Consider the following 25,605-nt stretch of genomic DNA (forward strand, 5'->3'; position numbering starts at 1 on the left):
GTGGCCATGTTGGGCCAACTGTCTTGCGTCAGTCCCCTGGCTCCCCCCAATAACTAAAAATCTTCACAATCACCCTAATGTACATTTAACACAAGCTCGCCTGTGGTTATCCCCCGGCTCACCAATAAGCGTACATTTTGCACTTGACAGAATGAATTATAGATACACTATCAATATCAATATAAATACGTATACTTATTATTTACTAGAGGTCCGCCCCGGCTTCGCCCGTGGTACATATTTCGCAATAAATGATAGCCTATGTCCTTTCTCGGGTATCAAAATATCTCCATACCAAATTTCATGCAAATTGGTTCAGTAGTTTAGGCGTGATTGAGTAACAAACAGACAGACAGAGTTACTTTCACATTTATAATATTAGTATGGATTAACATTAACACCACACATACTATTACCAGCTTATTCTTATCCAGCTTGAGCCCACGCCCAGTGCCCACATTTGCAAAAAAATGGTTGCTAATTTTAGTATCAACTTGTCATAATATTGTGTTAAAATGAAGTGGGGAGTGAGATATATTTATCAATTACTTTTTAACAATCTAATTATTATAACTTCAATGACTACAAATCTGAATATTAAATTTAAAAACCATCATGATTTATGTCACTTAAAATAAACTATAATCATTTCTTTAAAATTTTTATTACTTCAATATGGGACACTTAATACTATAAAATATATGAATTTGTGGAAAATATTTTATCCCACAAAATGTTAGTTTTACCATCTTATTTAAGTTTCAGTCATTTTAAAAGCACAATAACATTTTATTTATTTAAAAATGTATTCTTCATTGGTTACCTTTATGAAATGAAACTAATAATCAAATAACAGGGATAGCAAAGGTTCCTAGGATAAGCGTCCTGTCCATTGTCTAGCGAATAAGTTTACGGCCTTACTAATAAAATGTTACCCATTCGCTTTGCAATGGATTAGTTATTGCAATAACCTGTCTTGTTTTTAACCGACTTCAAAAAAAGGAGGAGGTTATCAATTCGGCCGGAATGTTTTTTTTTGTTATGTGCATAATTGTACACCGATTACTCCGAGGTTTCTGAACCGATTTACGTGATTATTTTTTTGTTCGATGCGGCATGGTGTCGAATTGGTCCCATAAAAATTTTATTCGGATAGACCCAGTAGTTTTTATTTTATGAGCATTTTTGTCTGTATTTGTAAATGTTGCAAGTGCAAGTTTGAAGTCGGTTGTTTTTAACGCAGTTATCACTTGTTATTGACGTTACATGTGAGTAAGAGCAGGACACAGCTATGGTAGAAAATGGTAGAAATTTATCCATTGTTTAACTTTTTGTTAGTAAGGCCGTTAGTTTTTATTTCTTTTATGAATCACTTGCATAATGTGAAATGATGTAGTTAATAGTTATTTTAAAACAAACAATATTGCGTAAAAATAGCAACGAAACATTAGAAAAATCTTATGTTTAATTTCACATAGTTTTTACTAACAAAATATTGCTTTAATTGACCTCATTGGTACAGTGGTTAATTCGTGATAAAACCAAGGAGTCCTGGGTTTGATTCCTGGTTCAATTATTCATATAGTTGTACCATTTTCGATACATCTTACATAATATTGCTTATTCAATAACAGTATAAAGATAATAACTATTTTGTATATAATGTAATATCACTGGTAGCTTAGTCTATTCGCCTTACATGTACCTCACACATAGTAAAATATATTTTGTAATACTCCACACTATGTATGTACTAACTTATTTATTATCTTTGACAGTGATAAAGGGATAACTGACTGAAAAAATAACGTTTTGAAGTGAAATTTCTTTAGACGCGTTCAAAATTTCAAAGTCGCGTCATGGCAATACCGTCACGTCGTAGAGTAAGGCGACGATTTTAGTATCTTTGAATCTTGCAAAAGAAGTTTCACTTCTAACACGCGTGCTCGGCACTCACGCTCTTTTATTATAATGGAAAATCATAAAAAATCGATATGATGGCAACATTTAGAAAATCTTTTTTATCACTGTCTCGATAAAATGGCATTATTCTGTTATTATTACTATAATGATTGTATACAATAATCTACTTTATATAAGCAATCAACTGTATACTAGTCATTATCTGTTGAATCTCAAATAATCTCGCGCCGCTCAAACTAACCGACACATTGATGTATAATCTCATTAGTACATACGATGTATACTTAATTACTTAGGCTAAGATTGTTGAATTTTTATTTATGTTACTTACATATAAGTTGTTTTTAAAGTTGTTGTTTGTTTTATTTCTCTCACAATTTCTTCTCTTTTATTTAAAAAATAATTTTTAGATATGAAAGATCAAATATATAACAAGGTAAGTTGAATATTCAGTAAAAACACATGCAGAGTAATAGAGATCATCAATATATTTATTAAATTTATTTACAATGTGGAATATCCTGTCCTGACAGTTACACAATAAAGTACATTTTTTCAGTCTTCCACAGACATCTCGAGCACCAAACCATCATCATATAATATATTCATCACTATTTGTTCATCATATTCATAGCGACAGCCGCCAGCTGTTCTGCAGAGGGTCTGCGTGATGGTTCCGTCTCTGTGCAAGCTTGGAACAGTGCGATGGGCTCATTGTACTCCTCTACAGATATGGTTGCTGGAATCGCTGGCCGTGTACCTTAAATCATAAAAATATAAAAAAAAATATTGAATAACTATTCTAGAATATAAATCATTATAAATGGGAGATTTTACATTTGAGCGAGTTAAAAGTGCTCATATTTTTGATATTTTAAAGTAATGTAAATATCATATGGTTGTTTTAATGACAATAAATTTACTTCTTTCTTTCTTAAATACACATTCTCAAAAATTAAAGAAAATAATATCTATATATACTCACCATACAATTCAAAATTATTATCCACATAGCTATCATCGAACTCTAGACTCTCATCGAAATTCTCATCAATCTGTGTGTGCGGAGGCTGCAGGGACATCATCTCCCACAGAGTGAGTCCTAGCGGCCAGATGTCTGTCTTGCTGCTGATCTCGTCACCTTCCAGCACCTCTGGGGCACTCCATGCTTCTGTACCTGAAGAAAATAAAAAAAATATAAGTTGCTCTACTATAAACAATTACATTTTCATCATAACTTGATATTAATACATTCATTTTTTAATAAAAATTCCCTCCTTTATTATATGTTAAAAAGTTTAAGTGAGATCATGTAATTCATGAGAGCTCTTTATTGTTTAAACCAAGTGTTACATTTTACTATCATTTTAAATATTGAAATTACTTCAAATTAAGTTACCATAATACACTTTCTTGCCAGCATTCTCCTTATCAAAAACTCCATCTTCATTAAGTGGTAATGTGACCCCAAAGTCACACAGCTTGCAAACAACAAAGTCACCATTCACCAATATATTGTAGGACTTCATGTCTCCGTGGAGGATCTGCATCTTTGTGTGAAGGTAGTCTAACGCGCTTCCTATGTCTAAGGCCACCTGAAACCATTAAATTTTAAAAACATTACTCCTAATCTGTAATTGAACTCAAAAATTAAATTACAAAAATATGCTATGACTATCATAACATTAATGAAAGAAATATTAACATATTAAGCAATAAAACTGTTTACCTTTATAATATTATTTGGTGGAAATGCATCCAATCCATCTTCAACTCTCTTTTCAATCATATCTCCCAACGAAAGATCACAGGCTTCCATACCCAAGTAAAGGATCTTGGTTTTGCTAAACGCCCGAAAACCCACAATATTGGGATGTGACATTCTTTGTAATAACTCAGCTTCCGCCTGGAGCCGTTCTGTGTACACTTTGTTGGGTTTCACTCGCTTATTTAACATCTTCAATGCCCATGGTGATCTCATCTGGCCGGCTTTTGGTGATCGCACCAGTTGCATTACTGATACGCCTTATAAATAAATAAAATGTTTTAAGACAACATACCACTGTTCAACTTGACACAACATAAAATAAATAATTTAATTTACCTGAAATTTACAACATAAAATCATAGTACGTATAATACATACCTATATCTCGATAAAATAAATAATTTAATTTACCTGTTCCATAACCGAGTCTGTTCAGGAAAGGTGATGGAGGAATTGTTATTTCTCGTTTTTCACCACCATCACTCATTAATTTGCTCTTCACTGGCGTTTTGAATTCAGACATTTTGAATATACCGATTCAGAATTGATAAATTCTTTGAAAAACCCGTAGGTAACTCAACAAATTATACTCTTTGCTCTACAAGATCTGTTTTGTTTACCGTAAACCGTTTTCAAATTAACGAACAATTACCTAACAATACGTCAGTTAGCATCTGTCAAAATTCAATGTCCTATGGTTACGTTCTTTAAAAGTTACTTTTTGTGTTTATTAAATGCTTGTTAATTATTTCTTATTGAAACCACTAGTATTTTGTACAGTATAATATTTTTTTTTGCGCCACCACTGATGTACAACGAAATTCATTTTATGTTGCTCTGATCCGATTTCGACTGGGCCGCGCGGGCTCTCCGATAGATGGCGCTATTATTGTTACTTTTTAAATACATTTTGTAAGTCAAGAACGGCTGAACGTAGTTGAACGGAATTTAACGATTTGATAACAAAAACATAACAGTTAATATTTTATGAATATTTTCCACAATCTTGTAATTCTTATATTTTTAAATTTGCCCGCTTTCATTAGTTATTTTTAAACGTGTTTTATTCGTTTACATTTCATTTGAATTTGCGTCCGCAAATTGTAACTAAGTAACATGTAACTTGTAAGTAATAAGTTGAAACTTCATGTATGATGTAGGTTATACCTACCAAATGTATATTACCTACATAGGTATATTACACAAGGAAACACCGAAAGTATCTTATTACATCTCTACATCTGTTACTTTGACCTATTTACTGCTACATTAGATATCATCTATTAGCCTTACATCATGAACACCGCCACCTTGAAGGTAGCCGTTGATATTCTAATAATCTAATTAGGACTTATTTTTGGTATCAATATTGTTATTTTATTGTGTTCAAAATTAAATAAATAATGTACAAAAATTAAAAATAAAAGAAATACATATTTATACATACAACTCTGTACTTAATGCTTACAGAACCTATATAAGACGGTGGCGTCATCTACAAACCACTAATTACTAGAATTTCCTTTTTTCTTCCACTACAAGGTAAATATTGAAGTTTTCCACCATCCAAATGTTGATACTTTTATGTTAAATAATTCTGATTATGTTCGGTAAGGCCGAATAATTATTTAATTAAATTGTTAAATAGTTTAATGCCCGAGCCAAAAATTGCGACATTCGGATGAGATTTCTTTTAAAATAATACAAAGACATATGTTTATCAGCTATACGCATTCAGAGGAAGATATAATCAATAAATATCATTAATTGCATTAACTAACGTTATTTAATCTATATCTTCCTGCGCCTACAGATAATAGCTCTAATCCGGGAGCAGGTTTGGAGGGAAACTAAACTAAAACGTTTGAAGGTTAGCGGCCGAAGTTTGGGCTCTTGATATTGAAGTTGTGTTACTCAATGGAAGGAAGTTCTGCGTTCGACACAGATAATCATCAATATCGCGAAAAATCGCAGTTATCACAGGGCGATCGCGGCGTGCGCGCGTGCGACCATGTGCTAGTGATGCAACTGCAGTAAGATGTCACTGTGTAACACTTTCAGGTGAGAATTAGTGCGTTTCAGTGATTCGTGCATCTAGTTACTGCATACTTAACAACTGCTATTTTTTAGTTTGCGATTCGATGAACGGGAAAATTTTAAATTTTGAAAATAACGTTCAAAATAATTTTAATTATTAGTAATTTGTTCTTAAATTACTCGATCTGATAAACAGTCCAAGTTAATTAAGAAATAGAAACCTCATTGAATCGTTTTAAAATTAAATCGTGATCATAACGATTAGTTTGCGAAGTACATAATGCAAATCGGATGTTTACGTAAAATTGTCTATTAATTCGTGGTTGAAATTATTACAGTGGCATAATTAGGGAACTGTGATTTTAGTTATATTATGTATATGCTTGACCGAATGTTATTCGGTAATTATAAGCTGATTAGCCGGTTCTGTCGCCTCATATGCTTTGCCATGCATTGCATTTGTAACAATAACACTGAACACAATTAAATGACAGTTCAAATAGGCAAGTAAAAATCCAGAAGGACAGATGGTTTAAAATTAAGAATGTGACAAAAGACATTTAAATAAAATCATAATATTTTATTTCGTTTAACTAAATAAAATCACATATACAAAAAAGTTTGGAAAATCCAAAAGTGCACGCCTCATAATCTCATCCTTTACAATAAAATTGATTATTTATAAAGGTGTATAAAATATAAGTATGTAGATACACTTGTTCTCATGTGCCAATGCTCTTGTACCTACTGTCTCAAAACAGTTGGAAAAGTAAAGAAAGCGGTACCGTAATAATTGAGCTATTTTTCTTGTGGCCCCACCTAGATGTGAAACTGCGCAGGTTTAAGGGACTGACTACCAACTTATTTTTTTAAACCTTGGCTTATAGTATAAAGAATCGAGTTTATAATGGTGAATTTTGAGTACACTATAAATATATAAAAAAAAGTCGATATTTTTTTTTGTTTATTTAATAACACATCGAATCAGACCCTGAAAAATGAAAGGGTTCTATTCCTGAGCATACTCAAGCGTAAGAGAAAAAAAAAGACTCGATTAGTAAAGTATTTCGGTCGCATAACAAAAATGACATCAAAAATATCATGAATGTTAAAAATAGTGTTTTTTCTTAATATGTGTGTGTATGTATTATCTTACAAGTGCAATGTATGATACATAAAGACATTTTAAGTTTGAAAAATCAGATGTTTTGCGCGAAGTGACAGTAGTACCCACCTCAACGCTTCGCTTATGAGGCGTGCAAAATATAATATTGCAAGAACATAATATATTGAACCATTCGAATCAGTGAATTTACTATGACATCAACTTCCAAATAATTGAGAGAATTTAAATGTGTCCCTTTGGTCCGTTAAACATCATAAAAATGATAAGTAGTTAGTTACTAATATTATAAATGCGAAAGTTTGTGAGGATGTGTATGTGTGTGTTTGTTACTCTTTCACGCAAATACTACTGAACCCATTACAATGAAATTTAGCACACTTAAAGAGGGTAACTTGGATTAACACATAGGATAGGTTTCCTTTGAAAACGCGGGCGAAGCCGCGGGCGGAAGTCTAGTTAAACAAAGGAGACAACTAGGAGAGGTGTCAAATTTTGCCTACTTAGGAAAATTTCACGAAGGCGACTTCTGTTGGTTTTGGAACATTATAAACAACGCGTATGCTAATATATTTTAAGTAGTACCTAACTATTTTGTAACTTGTGGTAACTAAGTACCTACATATTTTTTAACTAATTGTAATATTTGGGTCGATTTTTTTTTATAATTGCTAGGTCAAGTATACACGCTGCCACCCGGTACTTTGAGGGGATGCAAATTACAATAGGATACGAGGATGTAGGCGGATGCGTCTTGTGCCATAAGGGGAAGTGACGGAAGCTAAGGGCTCTTATTTTCTCAGCTTTTAGTAATTCATCTCTCATCTAAATGTTCAATCATCAATCTCATTCAAATATTTTAATTTATTGTATCGTATGGGCATTTGTACAGATTTATGTAGACGTTTGAGATTCCATTATCAATAGGTATGTATAAGACACACAATAGAGCTAAATTGAATTAGAGTATTTAATTTAGTGTGGCGGAAGGAACTTAGGCAACTAACGAATTTTGAAAGTGAAAAGTACATATTATTATTCTGCTAGTATTTTTTTACTCAATCCAAAATTTATATTGACAATCTTGTTTCGCATTTTACTATTAGACGATAAGATGCTGAATTACTTTAAAAACCGTGTGATGGGACAGATAAATTCAAATTGATTAATTAAGTAAATATTTTAGAGATTTCTGAAATATGGAAAAGTTAGTTAGTTACCAGTTCCTTGTATATTTTAAGTACAGGGAATAATATTAAAAGTTGATCTGACGCTAAAGCCCTAAAGCAATAATACCTATACCTTCAATTATATTGAACATACATAAAAATGCATTAATATAGGCCAGGAAATGATGCGAATGCTATTTTATAAACACCGGTCGATGATATCCTAGAACGTAAGTTAAATATAACAATGGAATTTATCTTATATAAAGGTCGGTATGTTTGAAAATAATAATCGATTGTTCGGTAATCGTCTTTATTTTTATAATATCCGTTTGAACAATTGAATAATAAGTGGGAAAAACTTCATTAAGTTTTAAGTACTAAGTATGAAAACATTGGAATATTAACGTGCGTGTCTTATATAGAGCCATCCTGCAACCGATCCTTTACGACTTCGCGTGACTATACAAACCAGTGTATTTGCTTCTATTTACCACTTGCGTAATGTTTGATAGAAACAACTAATCGTACAAATATGTAGGTAATATTGATATTTACGCTAATTGTTTCAATAACATTTATTTTATAACTTTTATGTTTTCGATAAATGGAAACGAAAGCCAAGGCTTTTACTTCAACATTTTATTAATAGTTAATACCTACTTGTATCTATTGTTATTTAACACTTCAATTATGTTTGTTTCAGGTTATTCGCGTTAAGCTTGGCCATTGTGTTGTCTCTCATTGACACACCCGCGGATACGTTTACAATTAGTCGGCAAGGTGATTTTCACGACGCTATTGAGGACCTTGATCAAGAAGAAAGTATTAGATTAGAAGTTAGAGATGATTTTACGCGGCCGAATGACAATGCAGATCCTAGTAGGCTCTTAGTAAGTGAAACTGAGACAAAAGAAGTCCTTACCATACCTGCGACAACTGCTCATGATCAAACGTCGGAAAATAGTTTTGGTACAACGAAGCTGTTAGAATTGGCAACAGATGAAACTTCGACGGCGCAAGAAAAAGTATCTGATAGCACCGAGATAAAAACAAACGAATCAACTGAAAACATTGGAGCATTCACTACAGTATCAACAATAAATGATGATCATATTAATAAAAGTATATACGAAAAATACGGGCATATATCACAAAATGTTACTTTATCCCAGGAGCAGACTACTCCGTCTTGGAAGAAGTATACAACTATAAGCAGAAAGCCCATAAGTAATCACAAAATGTCAGAAAATAGATCTGAGGAAATGATAACAGACGAAACGGGTAGTCCACTACAAGATTCTAAACAAGGAGACATACCATCCCTTAATCAAATCAAAAGTTTTCTTTCATTTTTCAAATCAGATGCTCAAAATGACACAATTTCTAGTAAAGAGGTAACAGATCAATCTGCGATTGACAATCTCGGACAAACACAACAAAACACACCACCGTCTACTGACAAAGAAACACCTGCTACGGTTGAATCTAAACGCGGCGGATTTTTAGATTTCTCGTTAAAATCCTTATTTGAAGACAACGACGACAAAAAGGATAGTTCACAAGAGCTAAACACCCAGAGACCTAAGAATAGGAAATTAAGTTGGCGGATTGGATCGAGATATCGAAGTAAAGAAGATAGTTCAGGTGAAAAACAAGGTAGGCTCAGGTTTAGATTTAGGAACGATGATGATAAGAATAACAATGATCGTAAGAAAGATAAAAATGAAATTAAAACTATCCAAGAAAGTCAAGAGGAAATCAATACAAAAAATAAGGATACCGACTATAAGGAGGAAACAAACAAAAATTCTAATAATAATAACGAAAAAAACAACGATGAAAGACAGAAAGAATCATCAGCGGATTCCAAAAGTAAAAATAAGAGCAAAGAACAGCGCACTGAAGAGAACATAAATAGCGATGTTAAAGAAAAATCCCGTGATAGAAATGGCTCTAAGACTGATCAGCAAATATTGAAAGAATGGCAAGAATTTGATCAAAAGCAAGGAAGAAAAGATAATATAAAAATAAAAGAATCTATAGAAGTAGTTTTTGATGACAATAAAAATAACGATAAAGATTCAAAAAACAAAGAATACCTCCAATCGCTCCAAATGGATAGTAAAGATACTTCACGAGAAAGCAATAAAAAAGAAAACAGCATGATAGAAAATATTAAACCATACAGAGAAGAAAAAGAACAGGTTTTAAATATATGGAAAATTGATTCTAAAGAAGATTATGATCGATATCGATCCCGACAAGGAAATGAAAAAGGAATTTCAAAAGGCAGGGATAATGACAGAAGAAGCGATAATAAAGGTGAATACAGAAATCGTGAAAATCAGAGTTCAGAAAAAGCGGTAAATGAGAAAAATGAGGACAGATATCTATCTCGTACGAGAAATGAAAAAGAAAGAGATAATGACCGACGAAATGAGAAATCTGAAAGATATAAAGAGGAAAGAAATCATAATAATAAAAATTCTGAGAAAATAATAAACGAAAAAGATGAATCAAGATCTGATAATAATGATAGACGGAAAGAAAATTCCAGAATTGAAGATAGAGATAAGAACATAAGAAATGAAAGACCAGACAAATATAACGAGGAAAGATATCGTGATAACAAAAGTACTGAAAAGATAATGAACGACAAAGATGGAGATAGATCTCGTTCTCGTTTAAGAAACAAAGATGAGGAGTCTAATAGTAATAATAGAAGGAAAGAAAATTCTAGGGACAGAGACAATAACAGAAGAAATGAAAATTCTAGGGACAGAGATAACAATAGAAGAAATGAAAATTCTAAGGAAATTATTCGTGATAATAAAAGTTCTGAAAGGATTATGAACGAGAAAGATGAATCCAGATCTCGCTCTCGCTCACGAAATGAAGAGGAAGCATCTAATAGTAACAACAGAAGGAAAGAAAGTTCTAGAAATGAAGATCGAGATAACAATAGAAGAAGTGAAAGGCCAGAAAAAAAGAAAGACGAAAATAGATCTCAATCTCGTTCGAGAGACGACGAAGAATCGACTGGTACGTACAGAAGGAATGAAAATTCTAGAAGCAGGGAAAACGAAAGAATTCCTTCTCAATCAAGAAATGACAATGAAAAAGAAAATTATAACAGAAAATTTGAATCAACCGATAAAATAGACAAAAAGTTGCAAGAATATAATATTGGAAAAAGTAACACGGAAAGGAACAGAGGCGACGTGATAAGACAAAAAGGAGATACCATCAAAACTGTTGAAATTAATAAAAGTACATTAAAAATCGATGTCGATACAGTTAACAAGATACCACCCCAAACCACAATTCAAGAAGAATTTAATAATAAATCAAACCAAGACGAAGGAAGTGAGTTTAAGCAATATAAACAAGCACCGATGTTAGATGAATATAGCAAAAAGTTCCTATCAACGATTGAAGAAGAGGATGAATCTGAGACACAGGGTCCAACTGTAATCGAAAATGAAAACGTCACTTCTAAAACAAAGCAGACAGAACAGCAAAACATTGTTGCAGTGAAGTATCCTTCTGATTTTAAGTTGAACGACATGGAAACGACACAAAATTTAGAACCCAATGAACCTTATAAATTAACATCTATTTCTATTCCTAATTCAAATGAAGAAATAAAAGACAAAGAAAATGATGGTGTTTATCTAACGACGCAAAACGATTCGAAATCTAAGATCTCATCAACTCCTGATTATAAAATTCGAGATTATAGTAGAATTGTCTTTAAGGACGATAAAGATGAAGAACGTAAGGAAGGCAATAAGTACGAGAAACAAACAACATTCCAACCTTATCCCACACTGTCTGAGGAACGCACACCTGAAAATGGTGAATATGGAAATAAACAAATTAATGTTAAACAAACAGGAACTTTTATACAAATGGTAAGTGAAATCCATTTATTTCTTTAATTATTTGGGACATACTCGTATTTAAAATGTTCTTTTCGAAAGTTTATATTTCGATTAAATACACATTTCGAACAATTAAAAAAAACATATATGTAGTTAGTACGTTATCCAAAATCTGACATCATATTTATATTCTTTCAGAATGAAGATGATATAAGAGAAGAGTTTTTAAAAGAAGATAGGATAAATAATTATGAGGAAAATAGAGAGAGGTATCAAGGAGATCCTGTTGAAACTACAACAATGCCGCAATCTACAATTCCGGTTAAAATCTATGAAGTTAGTAAGCCAGTTGTGAAAGATACAAGTGATGAAAAATTAAGTGTTAAACCATTGAGTATACTAGAAAAGTTAAAAACTACAATTTTGTATCCCGTAAGTCCAAACTATAAACCCCCCAAAAAAATAGAAGTGCAGCCGCCCAAAACTTTTGTAAGAGACCCCGATGATAACAGTTGGCGAAATGAAAGCCTCAGTTCACTGGGAATTGTTTTCAATCCGAAGAACTCCTCAAAACCTTTCACTCAAGTCTTAAAAAATAAGACTGAGACGGAATGGAACAATTTGCTTGAGAGATCAAACAAAAACGAGACGCCGGATCTAAGAGAAAGATTGGAAAAAATAGCAGAGATAAGAAAAACAAAGAAGAAAAAGACAGACGCATTTGGTAATGTTTATTATAATGATTATGAAGATGGAAATTCAAAAGAAAACGTTTTATCAAACGAAAACTACTCATCTGTCTCCACGGAATCATACAGAACATCCACAACAAAGTTAATAACGGAAATTACAACTACAACACCGAGACCTACGACTACCATAAGCACTCAAGCTACTACAACAAAGACCACTCAAGCTCCTACTACCGTACAGGCACAAATCGATACTACAACTACCAAACCAAAAGCTACGACTGAGAAAACAAAGAAAGTGTTTAATGTTGCGGAATATTATGATTCCTCAGACGAAGACGACGCGGACTACTTGTCGTTGGCCAAATTAGATTTGAAAAAGTATACCGTTCCAATCCAGAGTACCACAGAGGTCAATACTCCCCCGCCTTGGCCCGTAACTAACAACAGATATGTTCATAACAAACATGATGATAGACAACCCACTCTTCAATATTTCCCACCTTTGACTACGCAGAAGGCTACGTTTAAAAACAAGGGATATGACGATTACAACCATAAAATGAATGCTTATACGGATGCCGCTCCGCCAACAAATGTTCTTCCAGTTTCCTATCCAAAGAAAACAACTTCTCTACCGAAAGCTCGCAAGGAAAATATGTTTACTCCAACTTTAAAAAGTACTTTTAGAAACTCTTTTACAACAAAACCATTCCAATATGAGAAAGATGTCTACATAACACCCGCTCCTGAAATAAATGCAGGCAAAGATGCGTATACGTTCGTCACCGACGATGGAAGCTTCAACAAGGCATCTGATGTCATAAAGAATTACAGAGACTTTTTAAATGCCGTGGCAAAAGATCACGAGGAAGATAAAAATGTAGATTATATTCAATATACGAAAATTCCAACTCAAGGTGTAACATTGAATGATGCTTTTATGCCACAAACAAAAACAAAGCCAGATATTCCCGAAAATTATGACTATGATACTGATTACAAAAAAGACGTGTTGCAACGATTCGTGCATAATTTCAACGAAAATAGCGAAAGATTCAAATCGAATTTACCGCTCTTGTACAACAACAGTATTATCCACAGCGAATTACACGGAGAGCACGGCAGAGATGTCGCTTCGTCAAGGGCTTACTTGAGCCGACTTCTGACTCGACCCGCCGGCGACTGTGAGAACAACTCCACGGTGGAACTTTCCCCGGCCTACGAGCTGCACTACTACGTGCCGGAGCAGGAAGAGAAAGAAGAATTAGACCCCAAGTCGGTCACGCTACCGTACCAATACCAGTTGTAAATCCTATTCGGACATGTTATGTAAATAATAAATGTAGTTTAAGTTAGGGCGATGAATTATCTGCAATAACAAAGCGAGCAGATACCGTGTTACAACAGTGCGTTATTTGTAGTCATGCGGAACCATTAATACCATTTCGACGGCAATGTGTACATTATGAAAAACGATGCCAACCAAGTGTGTTATAAGTTAATCCTTCACATTAATTAAGTTTGTAGTTATTGATATAATGACCGTTACTACACGTTAAATTGGTGATTATATAATAAAATTTCGATTAATTAATTATGTCGTATTGAGCCAAAGATTTATTGTTATGTAAACAATTGTTTTAAAGAATTGTAAGTTTTAAGTTAAAAATTGATATCTGTTAACTGTTTGGTATAGAGAACTTTCTACGTGATTATTATGCACGTGCGTTTCAGCTCAGATAATTGAATATTGCAGTAATTTGAAGGGTAGGGACAGTGAAATGGTTGTGTTCTGTGACTTTGTGATAAGAATAAATATGTTGTACAAACTTTTGTTTCTATTATGTATTTTAATAATCTTGCCTATCTAGTAATTTCACCTAGTAAGTTTGTTTTCCTAAGACAATATTATTTTATGGAATTCCGATAGATGTACCTGTACATAAGCTACACTTGAAATTTGAATTAAATCAAATCTAATGTTTCAACATTTTGTTCATTTTCAGCACTTTTAATTTACTTTTTGTTAGTTTTCGATCTAACTAATTGGTGTTTGGATTACCCTCTTGTACATTACCAAGACTAGTACATAATATTGCCACATTATGCCATATCACATAATATAATAAATAAAGATATCAATAATGGAATTTAACACAGATTATTATTTTCATAAGTGGCCTGTGCAACTTCACATACTTAATGAGGGCTAGTGTAGGTATCATTTGCTAAGTATTTGTTTTTATCCAAGTGCAATTAGCGCTGGCACATTAGCGCCATCTAGAATCTAGATGTGAGTTTATTAAACTCAGACATGAACCTCAACCATGTTATTGATGGAGTTGTTTTTGTGATACCTACTTACAATGATATTTTATGTATAGATACGTTATATACTCACAATATATCCAAAAAAAATGCTTCATATGCAGTGTCAGGCACACACAAATACAAGTTTCATTTTACTTACTTACATTGACAGACTGTATAAGAGAGATGGCTATAATAAAATGATATAAACAAAAAAGACAAAGATAGTTTGTCACTTCCGCGCAGGTGTAAGCAAAAGTCATAAGAATTCACCAATTAAATATAAATAAACAAATAGTTGCCATGGCAATTGGCATAGACTAACGACACAGAAGGTTCAATGTTATAGATGTTTCGTTTCCTGCACACGTAAACAAATGTGACAATTTCATTTACTATTTAATTATTATTATGAAGTTTTATTAAAATGAAAAAAACTTTTTTGGAGATATAACTGTATTAAGCATTTATTACTAGCTGTGGTGTTCGTTTTCGGTCATCATCATTTCACCCGATAAACACCCACTGCTGAGCATAGTCCTCCTTATAGAACTCCATACGGACCGATCTTACGCTATTCGTTTCAAGGCAGTTCCCGGAACCCGTACAAGGTCATCACTCCAACTTGTAGGATATAATAATTAGTGGTGCCTAGATGAAAAAAAGTATGAAATAAAAGAAAGGATGAAGTATAAGCCTTTTTTATCTAAAACACAAATAAAATTTATGTTCAATAGCTATTTACAGAAAAGCAAATAACATTTTTCGTCAGTAGCGATAATCTTTTCTTTAATGTATACGTATATTCAACATCATTTTTGCAAACAAACATTTTTGTCATCACGATTTCATTGTATATAATAAATAGATATATTTATTAATTACATGCACTGTGTGGATTTAAATATAAAAATAATCAAGTACATATTTACCCAAATCGAAATTAATAAAATAACCGTTCTATATTCAATAATCGTATCTACATGATAATCTTTGAACACAGTGTGCGCTAGCTTTGTCACACTAGTGATTGAAGCAATGTTTTATCCCTTTCATTATTTCAATACAAGTGTCAAGCAAGTGTCATTCATTAAGAATTGCAAATTGTTATTTTTGCTCTAAAATTATAATATTGTAATACATTTACCTGTGATATGATATCCCTCTATCTTTCTTTATTTTACTATCGTAATGTGTGCACTTTCTGAACACACAAGAAGGCATTATTGATAATTTTAACGTTTATAATTATCAGCATGTGCGTTCGCTGTCACAAGTCACAATCTGACTGATTCCACTGGTCCCAATTAGGACCAATTCACGGTTTACGTTTTGGTGCGTTGGTAACGTATCTACCTCTTGTTTCTATATATAATATCATTGCCTACTTATGAACTGCTTTAATTATCGATATCATAAATTTCATGCACCGTATTTTAGCAAGCAACATAATTATACCATCACCAGGGACATAATACAATAAAAAACACAAAGACTTTTAAAATACCACTTTATTGACATTTTATTTTAGAATAGTATGCAAACATCACTCGATTGATCGATCAGTATCTGTTAGACGTCACTTTGAGCATAATTATGTTATCCGTAGAGCGTATAGCGGGACTACACTCAACGAGTTCTTAACTAAACGAGTGCAAATGCAAATCTGGGTCCAATAAATAAATTACAAATTAAAAGAAATAATAAAAATAAAAAAGAAAAAAATTTCATACGTGAACACAATAGCTCTTTGGGTAGAACAAAAACCGAACACGAATTATATACAACGGCGAAATCAACATGTGTTCATAAAATATAAACAAGGTCGGAACAAATGCTATTACATACGTTTTTAAAAAAAATCTCATCCGAACGCATATTATATAGTAAAATGTTACAAACATTTGTGATAAAGGAACCATTTTTCAGTTTTATACAGATACAATAAGCGGGGTCTTTATTAACTAGACTGATTACGGACTATTACAACATCATCAGACATTATTTTTTAAATATCCTTTACTATTTTAGCAAAAGGTTCATTATTGAACGTTAAATTACTATTCTTTTTTAACTCAAAAAATCAATAGCCATTTAAAAAAAATATATTTAAAAAACAATATCAGTCACCGATAACAAAATGCGTCATAGCGTAAAGATCTAAACGTATTACAATATAGAACATTTTGGAGTAATTCAACGCTACTTAGCAGTCTAGTATCATTGACCTATCTCATAACGTGACCTAGGGTACTTCTGGTCCGTAACTTCCTATGACCGTAACACCTTAGCCTAGTGTCATAAATATAAATTAAAAACAACGTATCGGTTATTGTATATCTGATTCAATTTTAATGGACACAACTTCACAATTGCTACAGTTATTATAAATGACAATGATAGTGACGAAGTGATAACTCTCAAACCGCGATTGTCTGGAATCGAACTGGTCACACTCGCAGCGACCACGTGGCTAGGAACAGTGATGGCAACACGAAATCTAACAAACATTACGGCGATAATGCACGATCAAATTTATCGTATAGTGGTAAAGACAACCATGATCAATTTTTTAAGGTACACTGTGTGTAACTTTCCTAAGTTTATTTGATGTATCGAAATACACAAATCAAGTTTGTGTATTATTAAGGTTTAAAAAACAGATAAATGTCATACAATATACGAAAAATTTGACCGCACAGAACCACCGGTACGACGTTAAAACTAGATGGAATATAATGAATAAAACGGCTAATAAAAATATTTTAAACAATATTAAAGCAATCGGATTACATAGGACTCGAAGCGCCGCGGCCGGCCTCAATTCGTAGGTACGTATAATAATATATTCATTTTACACTAAAAGCGAATATTTACACGGGGCACGTCACATCACTCGCTAGACACCTGCCTCCTGGTTCCGCTCCTACTTGTCTTTGATCATTTGGCTTTTAACCGATTCTATATAAATTCCTCAATATTAGAAATTAATAAAATTGAAAGTTCAATACTTCTGCTATAATTATGAGGGTAGATATAAAATTTGAGCATAATAATGAAATAAATAGACATATCGAAGGCAAGCAGGAGCGTGTCCGTCCAAACCTTACGTAACATTAGCCAGTCTTTCGTTTCACTACAACTAACATCTCCCGGCACGACTCACACAGCGACAATACAAAATGTTCTTCGAAGACGTACTATTGCATTCATTTTTTCTACAGCTCGGCCTCACATCACGAAAATATCAAATTAACGTGGATAAGAAATGATAGAAACAATACATATGCAAAAGGAGAATTGCTGATGTATTAAAGGTAGTGTGAAATAATAACCAATCGACAATAAGCCTAAATTGGCACCCGATTTTGGCACCACAAGCTTAGGATTTCAGGAGAAGAGAAAAAATTGAGAGCACCTAACGATCTAGCGCTCGTGAAATTTAAAATCAAGGACACAATAGTAGCACCACTGCAATTACGTATAACCGAAACGAAAGGAAACACTTTTTACCAAATAAAAACGAAAACACACCGAGTGGCGGAAACGTAGACGGATAGGTGTTGTTCGATCGATTAACTTGTCAAATTTTAATTTATTGGAAACTTGTTAATTACAAAGATGTACAAAAAAGAGCAATGATAAACAATCAAAAGGAACAGAAGGCCACTGGAGCGTGGCCGAAGATAGAGTGAATATTTCAACCTTCTATACACACCAACAATCTAGCCGATACATGTCCGAAACAACAAGGCCGTAGAAATTCAATACGAAAATAAATTTAGCAACGGGCAGCGCAATGTTCGACGTCATCTCAGTACAAATTTAACCTTAACACGAAGTGAGTATGTTCATTTTTCCGTATACTTACATAACCATATCCATAAAGCTCTAAGAGGAAGCCTCACTATACATATAACTATCGTTAAAGTTATCGTTTAAATAATTTTTAAATATCATCTCGTCTATACACATTCATACAGATCCCTAAACTCGTTCGAACTCCGGGAATCGAACCGAAATAATTAGATTTCCTTAGACGTTCAGGATTCAAGGAAGCGTATGGAATCCAAACAAAGATAGATTCATTCGACTAGCAGACATTCGCCGCGCGGGCTCGCAAACATATTGCACTGTTACATCTCCACTTTATATAATTCCGTTAAAATGCATGTTAATTACAGCTATATATTTTTTTTTTAATTTTCCAATATCGATTGTGACTCTCACCCAATTTCACTAACACGGAACGCGTCGAAGTTCCATTCGTATGCAAAAATAAAAGTAAATCTCTTCGCAGAGTTCTATCTTACGCTACTTACGCTAAGATACACGGGAGCGATTTGACTGTGTTTAGGTTTTCTTCTGGTCCAGTACAAATTCGGGCCCGTCTCTAGTTGACTATAAAACACTTCAATACATCATTAAAAGCTATGTGCATCGGAAATAACTATACAAGTGTTTTTAGGAGTCGGCGACTTTGAATATACATTAGATATACTGCATCAACAATTTTTCAATAAAAATTTAAATTGACACTGACTTAACTTAACTGATTAAATTACACGACCGACGAATACACTATTTATAAAATTTACAAGCTTGTGAAATGTGAATACAACAAAATGTAACCGAAATACTATTGGTGTCCCTCAAGGTACAACTTTGGGACCTTTATTTTTGTATGCAATCGTTTAAATGCTAGATTTAAACATTAATTTAACGTAGCTACCAAATAATAATGTGTGTAACGCACGTGTCCGCTCGCATTTTATTTTAAAGGTTAATTACTGCAAAAAGAAAATAACAGTATTCAAAATATCAACGTGGTTTGTACTATTACAGTAACATACAACATGAATAAAAATAACATTGAACATTTTATGAGATTAGCGTTATACAAAGATAAATCTTACTTTGATATCATTATTTTAAAGACAATTAGTTAATTCGAATTATAATAATATGTATTACGGAGAAATTTTTGTTATGATTGTAAGGTTTATCTTCGTTGGGTTACCATTCAGTTATAACAACATGTTTTTAAATAATTAAGAAAAAGGAAATGAATATACGTCAGTTACAAAAGGTCAATAATCGAAAATATGAATTATCAATTAATTGTACGCTAAAACATTATACTGCTGGCAACCCAGGCCGCTCACTCTATCATTCCGTCTGTAACGTAAAACGATATATCTTTAAACTTCAAGTAGTAACCGTACATTCAATATCGAAACGCACGCGTTCGAACGCGACACTTATCGTTCCACCTTACACTACGGGAGTCTAGTTACAAGAACAGAAACAGGGGGCAGCAGTAGAAGCGGAGTCGGACACGCGGCACGTGCGGCGCGCTCGGCGGTCGGCGCGCGACTGGCGGGCGGGGCGGGGGTGCGGGGTCGTGCGGGGCGCGCCGTCACTAGCTGGCCACGTGCTGCGGCGCGCGGTGCGCCAGCGGGGCGGCGGGGGAGGCCGACGGCGACGGGGAGGGGGAGGGGGAGGGGGAGGGGGCCGGCGGAGAGCCGAAGCTGCTGCGGAACGACTCCTCCATGAGCCGGCAGATCTTGTCGCGGTCCGCCTGCGAACAATATAGACACAGTCATGTTTCATATAATCTCATAGTGTGTGTGTTTTTCGCGTATATGTGTATATGCGGCAAGTGTGTACAGTGTACACGTAGCGCTCTGTTACGTACGTGATTTGTGTCCGTGTAGTGTGTATATGTGTGTGTATTACGCACGTGAATTGTGAGTATGTGCGTGTGTGTGAGTATGATTGTGTTACAAGTAATCTATAAGAGCATACATTTTATCATTTGTTGTTTTTTCTGGTAAGTACTTATCTATATTTTATTTTTACTTGAATTACGTAACTTATTCATTCATTGTTTGTAAAAAAGTATGACTGCATGCGTATGTAATGCAACACTTCTACGCACACATATAACGTGTGTGTGTGCCTATGTGTATTTACGCGTCTCAAACTCAAATCTCACCTCATGTATGAACCCGAGCTGTACGAGCTCGTGCGCTAACGCTTGCGCCGAATCACGACGCGACACCGCACACGTGAGCTGTCGGTTCATCTTGTCGTCCATGCGCAAGAGGATCGTCATCTGGAATTGTTTAATATTTACATGTCAATAAAAATAATTAAGTCACTTATAAAATAAATTTTGACAGTATGAAAACATAATTATGTGTATGTGTTGGATGATAGTGTTGTTATTTTCTATAGTGGTATGTAGCTAGGACATGTTTCATTAGTAATGGTAGTGTTTAGTGTACGTCAATTCAGTAGTTGAATCTACTATTTAATTGCTTGACTAATGTGTTCATTGAATGACTAAATGACAATTCCTTTGTTAAATGTTGTATTCAATGTCTTGACTTGATGTTATTTAGTATAGTTGTTGGTTGGGATAGGAGAATGAGTTAGGTAATATTGTTTTTAACCGCACAGAAACAAGAGCCCCGCGAAGCGGGGCTCCGTCGTTTAGTCATCGTCTTCTTTTGATATAATTTAATTTTTAGCTATTATCATCATTCAATGAATGCGTTAGTAATAACTAGACAATATGTCTATCGTTTTATCAGCTCTGTTGAAAGGGCTATGTTACAATCTGCTAACTAGGTGTGTGTTGAGTGACGCTGGTGAATCAAAAAGCAGATTAGACCAGTTTACGGTGAATAATGCGTGCGATGTGTTGTATATTGTACGTGATGTGTTCGCTCAGTGTTGTGTTGAGCGTACAGCGCGTTGTATACGTGTCAGTATCCGGACGTGCGTGTTTGCCGCGTGCAGCGGGGCGGCGGCTCTCACTCACTCATTCACGTGGTTGTGCACCGTGAGCTGTCTCACTCAGTCAGTCACTCACTCACCAGCAGGTCGGCGGGCGCGGCGGGCGCGTCGGCGCGCGGCGGCTTGAGGCTGCACATCATGTTGACGACGCGGCGCGTCTCGCGGTCCCGCGCGCGCGGCTCGGGCGGGGCGGGGCGGGGCGGGGCGCGGGGCGGTACTCACCAGCAGGTCGGCGGGCGCGGCGGGCGCGTCGGCGCGCGGCGGCTTGAGGCTGCACATCATGTTGACGACGCGGCGCGTCTCGCGGTCCCGCGCGCGCGGCTCGGGCGGGGCGGGGCGGGGCGGGGCGCGGGGCGGTACTCACCAGCAGGTCGGCGGGCGCGGCGGGCGCGTCGGCGCGCGGCGGCTTGAGGCTGCACATCATGTTGACGACGCGGCGCGTCTCGCGGTCCCGCGCGCGCGGCTCGGGCGGGGCGGGGCGGGGCGGGGCGCGGGGCGGTACTCACCAGCAGGTCGGCGGGCGCGGCGGGCGCGTCGGCGCGCGGCGGCTTGAGGCTGCACATCATGTTGACGACGCGGCGCGTCTCGCGGTCCCGCGCGCGCGGCTCGGGCGGGGCGGGGCGGGGCGGGGCGCGGGGCGGTACTCACCAGCAGGTCGGCGGGCGCGGCGGGCGCGTCGGCGCGCGGCGGCTTGAGGCTGCACATCATGTTGACGACGCGGCGCGTCTCGCGGTCCCGCGCGCGCGGCTCGGGCGGCGCGGGCGCGCTCTCTGCCGCGGTGCGAGCCCGCCCGCCGCTCGCCGCGCGACGCAGCCCCGACCACCAGCCGTACGCCGTCAGCGGGTAGATGCCGTACCTGACAACCGACACGTTACAATTATTACAACACAAATTTGTACTGACAAAATCTTTTTGTGAGGTTCACCACATTATATAAAAATCACTAAGTGATTAATAAAAATAAGCAGACTTAAAAACTATAAAACAAAAATAAAGCGAAAAAAAATATTCAAATCTATAAAGTCATTGTGGCGACCAAAATGGCGAGACCCTTAAGTATTTTCATTGTAACCTATGAATTTTTGCAAGAAAAAAATATTAATGTCGTACAATGGAAAATATTACGTTAAATTAATATTTTTAAAATACGACTATTAATTAAACAAAACACACAAAATATCGATACAATGTGCAGGGATCACTCACTTGACGTCCTCGACGAACTTCTCGAGCTTCTCGTTGTGCGGCTGCAGGTCCCTGGCGGCCAGCTCGCGGCGCTCCCCGCTGCGCACGCACCACGCCAGCGCGCCGCCGCTGCCGCACACCTCGTCCGTTATCGTCTCCGATATGTTCGCTGCAACAGGCACATGTTGATTAGAATTACAAAAGTACAAATAACTAAATAATGTTATAATATGAACAGTCATCGTCAACTTGACAGCAAGTAAGTAAAGAATACCATAACAAAAATAACAGAAAAAGAAAGACACAAATATAGTTCAGATATAACTTTGGATTAGGGTCATATTATGATAGTAAGTCTTTATTATTAAAATGCACAAATACATTAAGAGGAAAATAAAAATCGAATAGAAAAAACGTAAACCATATATAAATTATTGTAACTCACCACTAGTATTGACGAGTGTGTGCGCTGCCAGAAGTTTCAGAGAGTGCACTTCGAAGAGCAATGGGTGGAAGAGGAGCTCCTTTGCCGTTGGCCTCTTTGCGGGGTCTTTATTTATACACCTGCAAACATAGACGAGACCGTATTAGCGCGCAGCCTTGCAAGTCGCGGCCGACCACAATTAGTTAGGTACCCATGCAAGAAAGCTTACCATACTTACACCCGTGCGAGAGACAAATACCTGTATATGAAGTCCTTCTGCCTGGTCTCCTCCAACGACTCAACGGTCCGTACGATGTGATCTTCGGTAACGTGGCTGCCGGAGTCACCGTTTCCCTGAATCTCTAGAGCGGCGGTCTCGAGAGCGCACATGCCGAACGAGTAGATATCCATCGCTGGGGTCACCAATTGAGATGCTGATCCGAAAATAAAGTTGCAATAAATACGTAAAGTGACTACAGTCTCCGTCCATGCATCCAACAAAATTGTTGCTTTTTCGATCCTCGCTCGGATACGGGGAGGCTGGACGAAGATTGAAAAAAGTGAACTTTGCATCTATTTATAATCGAGTTCTATCTTTTAATTTAATTGCATCTTCAATAACATCATGAAAACAATTGTTAGATCTACCGAATGTGAGATTATAAGAGGACAATTATACAACATGGGAGCTACAGGAGGCATTTTGCTGAGATGCACAAACGGAAACAACACAGTGACTCCCCTCTAGCTGTCCCGGCGCAGCGGGCACACTTACATCCGTACTCGGGCGCGATGAGGTGCATGTTGCGCATGTTCTCGCGGCAAGTCTTCACGTGGTGGTGGATGGCGTCCGGCGCCACCGACCCGATCTTCACGAGCCCGTTGTGCTGGATGAAGATTGTGTCGCACGTCAGATTGCCGTGGACTATGGGAGGCACGCAACCGTGGAGGTAGCTAGAAAGAACCAATGTTTGAGAATACTATAAATTGGTAAGGTCTTTGGGTCAAGTATGGAAACATGACAGGGCTATATAAGGCGTCTAGAGCAATCACTTTCCACACTAGAAATAACACTACTATTGACATCATAGTAAACCCCTCGGTTTAAGAAGAACATACCTGAGAGCAGACAGGATCTGCGTGCACCACCGTTTCCAGGCCTGCAGAGGTAGTCTCTTGACATTTCGTTTGGTACGTTTCAGGAACTGTTTGAGTGAACCGCAGGACATGTATTCCGTTATAAATATGACCTGTAAATGTAATAATAATTTCTAGTAGTTGGAATCAAAAAGCTTTCAAGTTAATTGAGACATTGAATTTATATTTTTTGGTTTTTATGGCATTCAAATGCTTTATAAATATAAATTTATAAAGAACATAAAAAATTCGATCACGAGGCGGGACTCGAACCCGCATCCTTCGCGCCATTCCGGGGCGGATGCCTAGCCAACTCAGCCACTCGTGACCCGCCTGAGCAATCGAATTTAATCTATTCCTTCAGTTTTATGTGTCTTAAGGGACACACCGCGCGCCATCTATTGGGATGATTTAACAACCATCTCAACCAATATGAAGCACTTTTCAGTGAATACAATATTGTAACGATGGAACACGACCTTTTTGTTGAATTTATATTTTTTGGTTTTTATGGCATTCAAATGCTTTATAAATCGAACTGAAAATATTCTTACCCTAGGTTTGTCATTATGGGTATCCGTCCAGTATCGATGAAACTTGACGATGTTGGGATGCTCGAGCCGTGTAAGATTATCGAAGACCATTTGTATCTTGTCCTCTTGTGCCTTGAAGTTCTTTCGCTCCGAGAACTGCACCTCGTTCCAGACGACCTCGACACCTTCCTCGGTGTCCATCGCCAGGTGTGCGCAGTCGATGCCCGGTACATCTCGCTGTTCGACCTGGAATATAAAAGAATAGCTGTTAACAAAATTATCAATGTTGAAAGCAATTTAACGTCTCAATAAAAAATATAAGTGGATCATTAGACGCAAAAGATTCTATATTTACAATATTCTCCTTTAATGTATTCCTATTTCTAAATATTTTTAAAATCACATCATAAATACTTTGTAACAAACTTAATATTTCTACTTCACATTCCCTACTAAATTCGTAAGAACAACAAGAGACGAAACCTTACGCAGCTTGCATCATTTATCACACGAACAACAGATGAAATTGAAAACAGGACTCCATTGTATTGAAACAAAAGACAAGGTGACTTTGCGCATGATATATTCATCAGCAAGCACTAACAATAAC

At 36.1% G+C, this 25,605-nt stretch overlaps 3 protein-coding genes across 3 annotated transcripts in view; 1 reads left to right on the top strand and 2 right to left on the bottom strand.

The window, feature by feature from the left end:
- Nucleotides 1-2,393: 2,393 nt before the first annotated feature.
- LOC123691453 (lymphokine-activated killer T-cell-originated protein kinase homolog) lies at nucleotides 2,394-4,267 on the bottom strand. The gene is made up of 5 exons (XM_045635855.1): nucleotides 4,103-4,267; nucleotides 3,653-3,948; nucleotides 3,323-3,518; nucleotides 2,909-3,100; nucleotides 2,394-2,683 (listed from the first exon to the last, which is right to left on the bottom strand). The coding sequence occupies exons 1-5, from the start codon at nucleotides 4,212-4,214 to the stop codon at nucleotides 2,535-2,537; spliced, it is 945 nt and encodes a 314-aa protein (XP_045491811.1). The 5' UTR covers nucleotides 4,215-4,267; the 3' UTR covers nucleotides 2,394-2,534.
- A 1,341-nt stretch (nucleotides 4,268-5,608) lies between these two features.
- LOC123691452 (probable cyclin-dependent serine/threonine-protein kinase DDB_G0292550) lies at nucleotides 5,609-14,431 on the top strand. Its single transcript, XM_045635854.1, has 3 exons — nucleotides 5,609-5,752; nucleotides 8,727-11,937; nucleotides 12,106-14,431. Exons 1-3 carry the CDS (start codon nucleotides 5,730-5,732, stop codon nucleotides 13,909-13,911), a joined length of 5,040 nt encoding a protein of 1,679 aa, XP_045491810.1. The 5' UTR covers nucleotides 5,609-5,729; the 3' UTR covers nucleotides 13,912-14,431.
- A 5,903-nt stretch (nucleotides 14,432-20,334) lies between these two features.
- The window catches only part of LOC123691030 (nuclear receptor-binding protein homolog), a 46,802-nt gene continuing 41,531 nt past the window's right edge, over nucleotides 20,335-25,605 (bottom strand). Inside the window, exons 2-10 of the mRNA XM_045635206.1 lie at nucleotides 25,017-25,241; nucleotides 24,445-24,575; nucleotides 24,101-24,279; nucleotides 23,585-23,759; nucleotides 23,347-23,465; nucleotides 22,923-23,070; nucleotides 22,365-22,572; nucleotides 20,911-21,030; nucleotides 20,335-20,493 (exon numbers count right to left, since the gene is read on the bottom strand). Coding sequence (XP_045491162.1) covers nucleotides 20,335-20,493; nucleotides 20,911-21,030; nucleotides 22,365-22,572; nucleotides 22,923-23,070; nucleotides 23,347-23,465; nucleotides 23,585-23,759; nucleotides 24,101-24,279; nucleotides 24,445-24,575; nucleotides 25,017-25,241 — 1,464 coding nt within the window. The remainder of the gene's footprint in view (nucleotides 20,494-20,910; nucleotides 21,031-22,364; nucleotides 22,573-22,922; nucleotides 23,071-23,346; nucleotides 23,466-23,584; nucleotides 23,760-24,100; nucleotides 24,280-24,444; nucleotides 24,576-25,016; nucleotides 25,242-25,605) is intronic.

This window comes from Colias croceus, chromosome 4 (assembly GCF_905220415.1).
Source record: "Colias croceus chromosome 4, ilColCroc2.1".
NCBI classification, from domain to species: domain Eukaryota; kingdom Metazoa; phylum Arthropoda; class Insecta; order Lepidoptera; family Pieridae; genus Colias; species Colias croceus.

What these genes read in the sequence shown, in the direction of transcription:
- LOC123691453 (XM_045635855.1), bottom strand. Translation starts at nt 4,214, where the DNA reads ATGTCTGAATTCAAAACGCCAGTGAAGAGCAAATTAATGAGTGATGGT. An exon ending in CAGACTCGGTTATGGAACAG is followed by an intron (nt 3,949 to 4,102) that starts GTAAATTAAATT and finishes TTTATTTATAAG; the next exon opens with GCGTATCAGTAATGCAACTG. An exon ending in TAATAATTTTGAATTGTATG is followed by an intron (nt 2,684 to 2,908) that starts GTGAGTATATAT and finishes TTATGATTTAAG; the next exon opens with GTACACGGCCAGCGATTCCA.
- LOC123691452 (XM_045635854.1), top strand. Translation starts at nt 5,730, where the DNA reads ATGTCACTGTGTAACACTTTCAG. An exon ending in TCACTGTGTAACACTTTCAG is followed by an intron (nt 5,753 to 8,726) that starts GTGAGAATTAGT and finishes TGTTTGTTTCAG; the next exon opens with GTTATTCGCGTTAAGCTTGG. An exon ending in CAGGAACTTTTATACAAATG is followed by an intron (nt 11,938 to 12,105) that starts GTAAGTGAAATC and finishes ATATTCTTTCAG; the next exon opens with AATGAAGATGATATAAGAGA.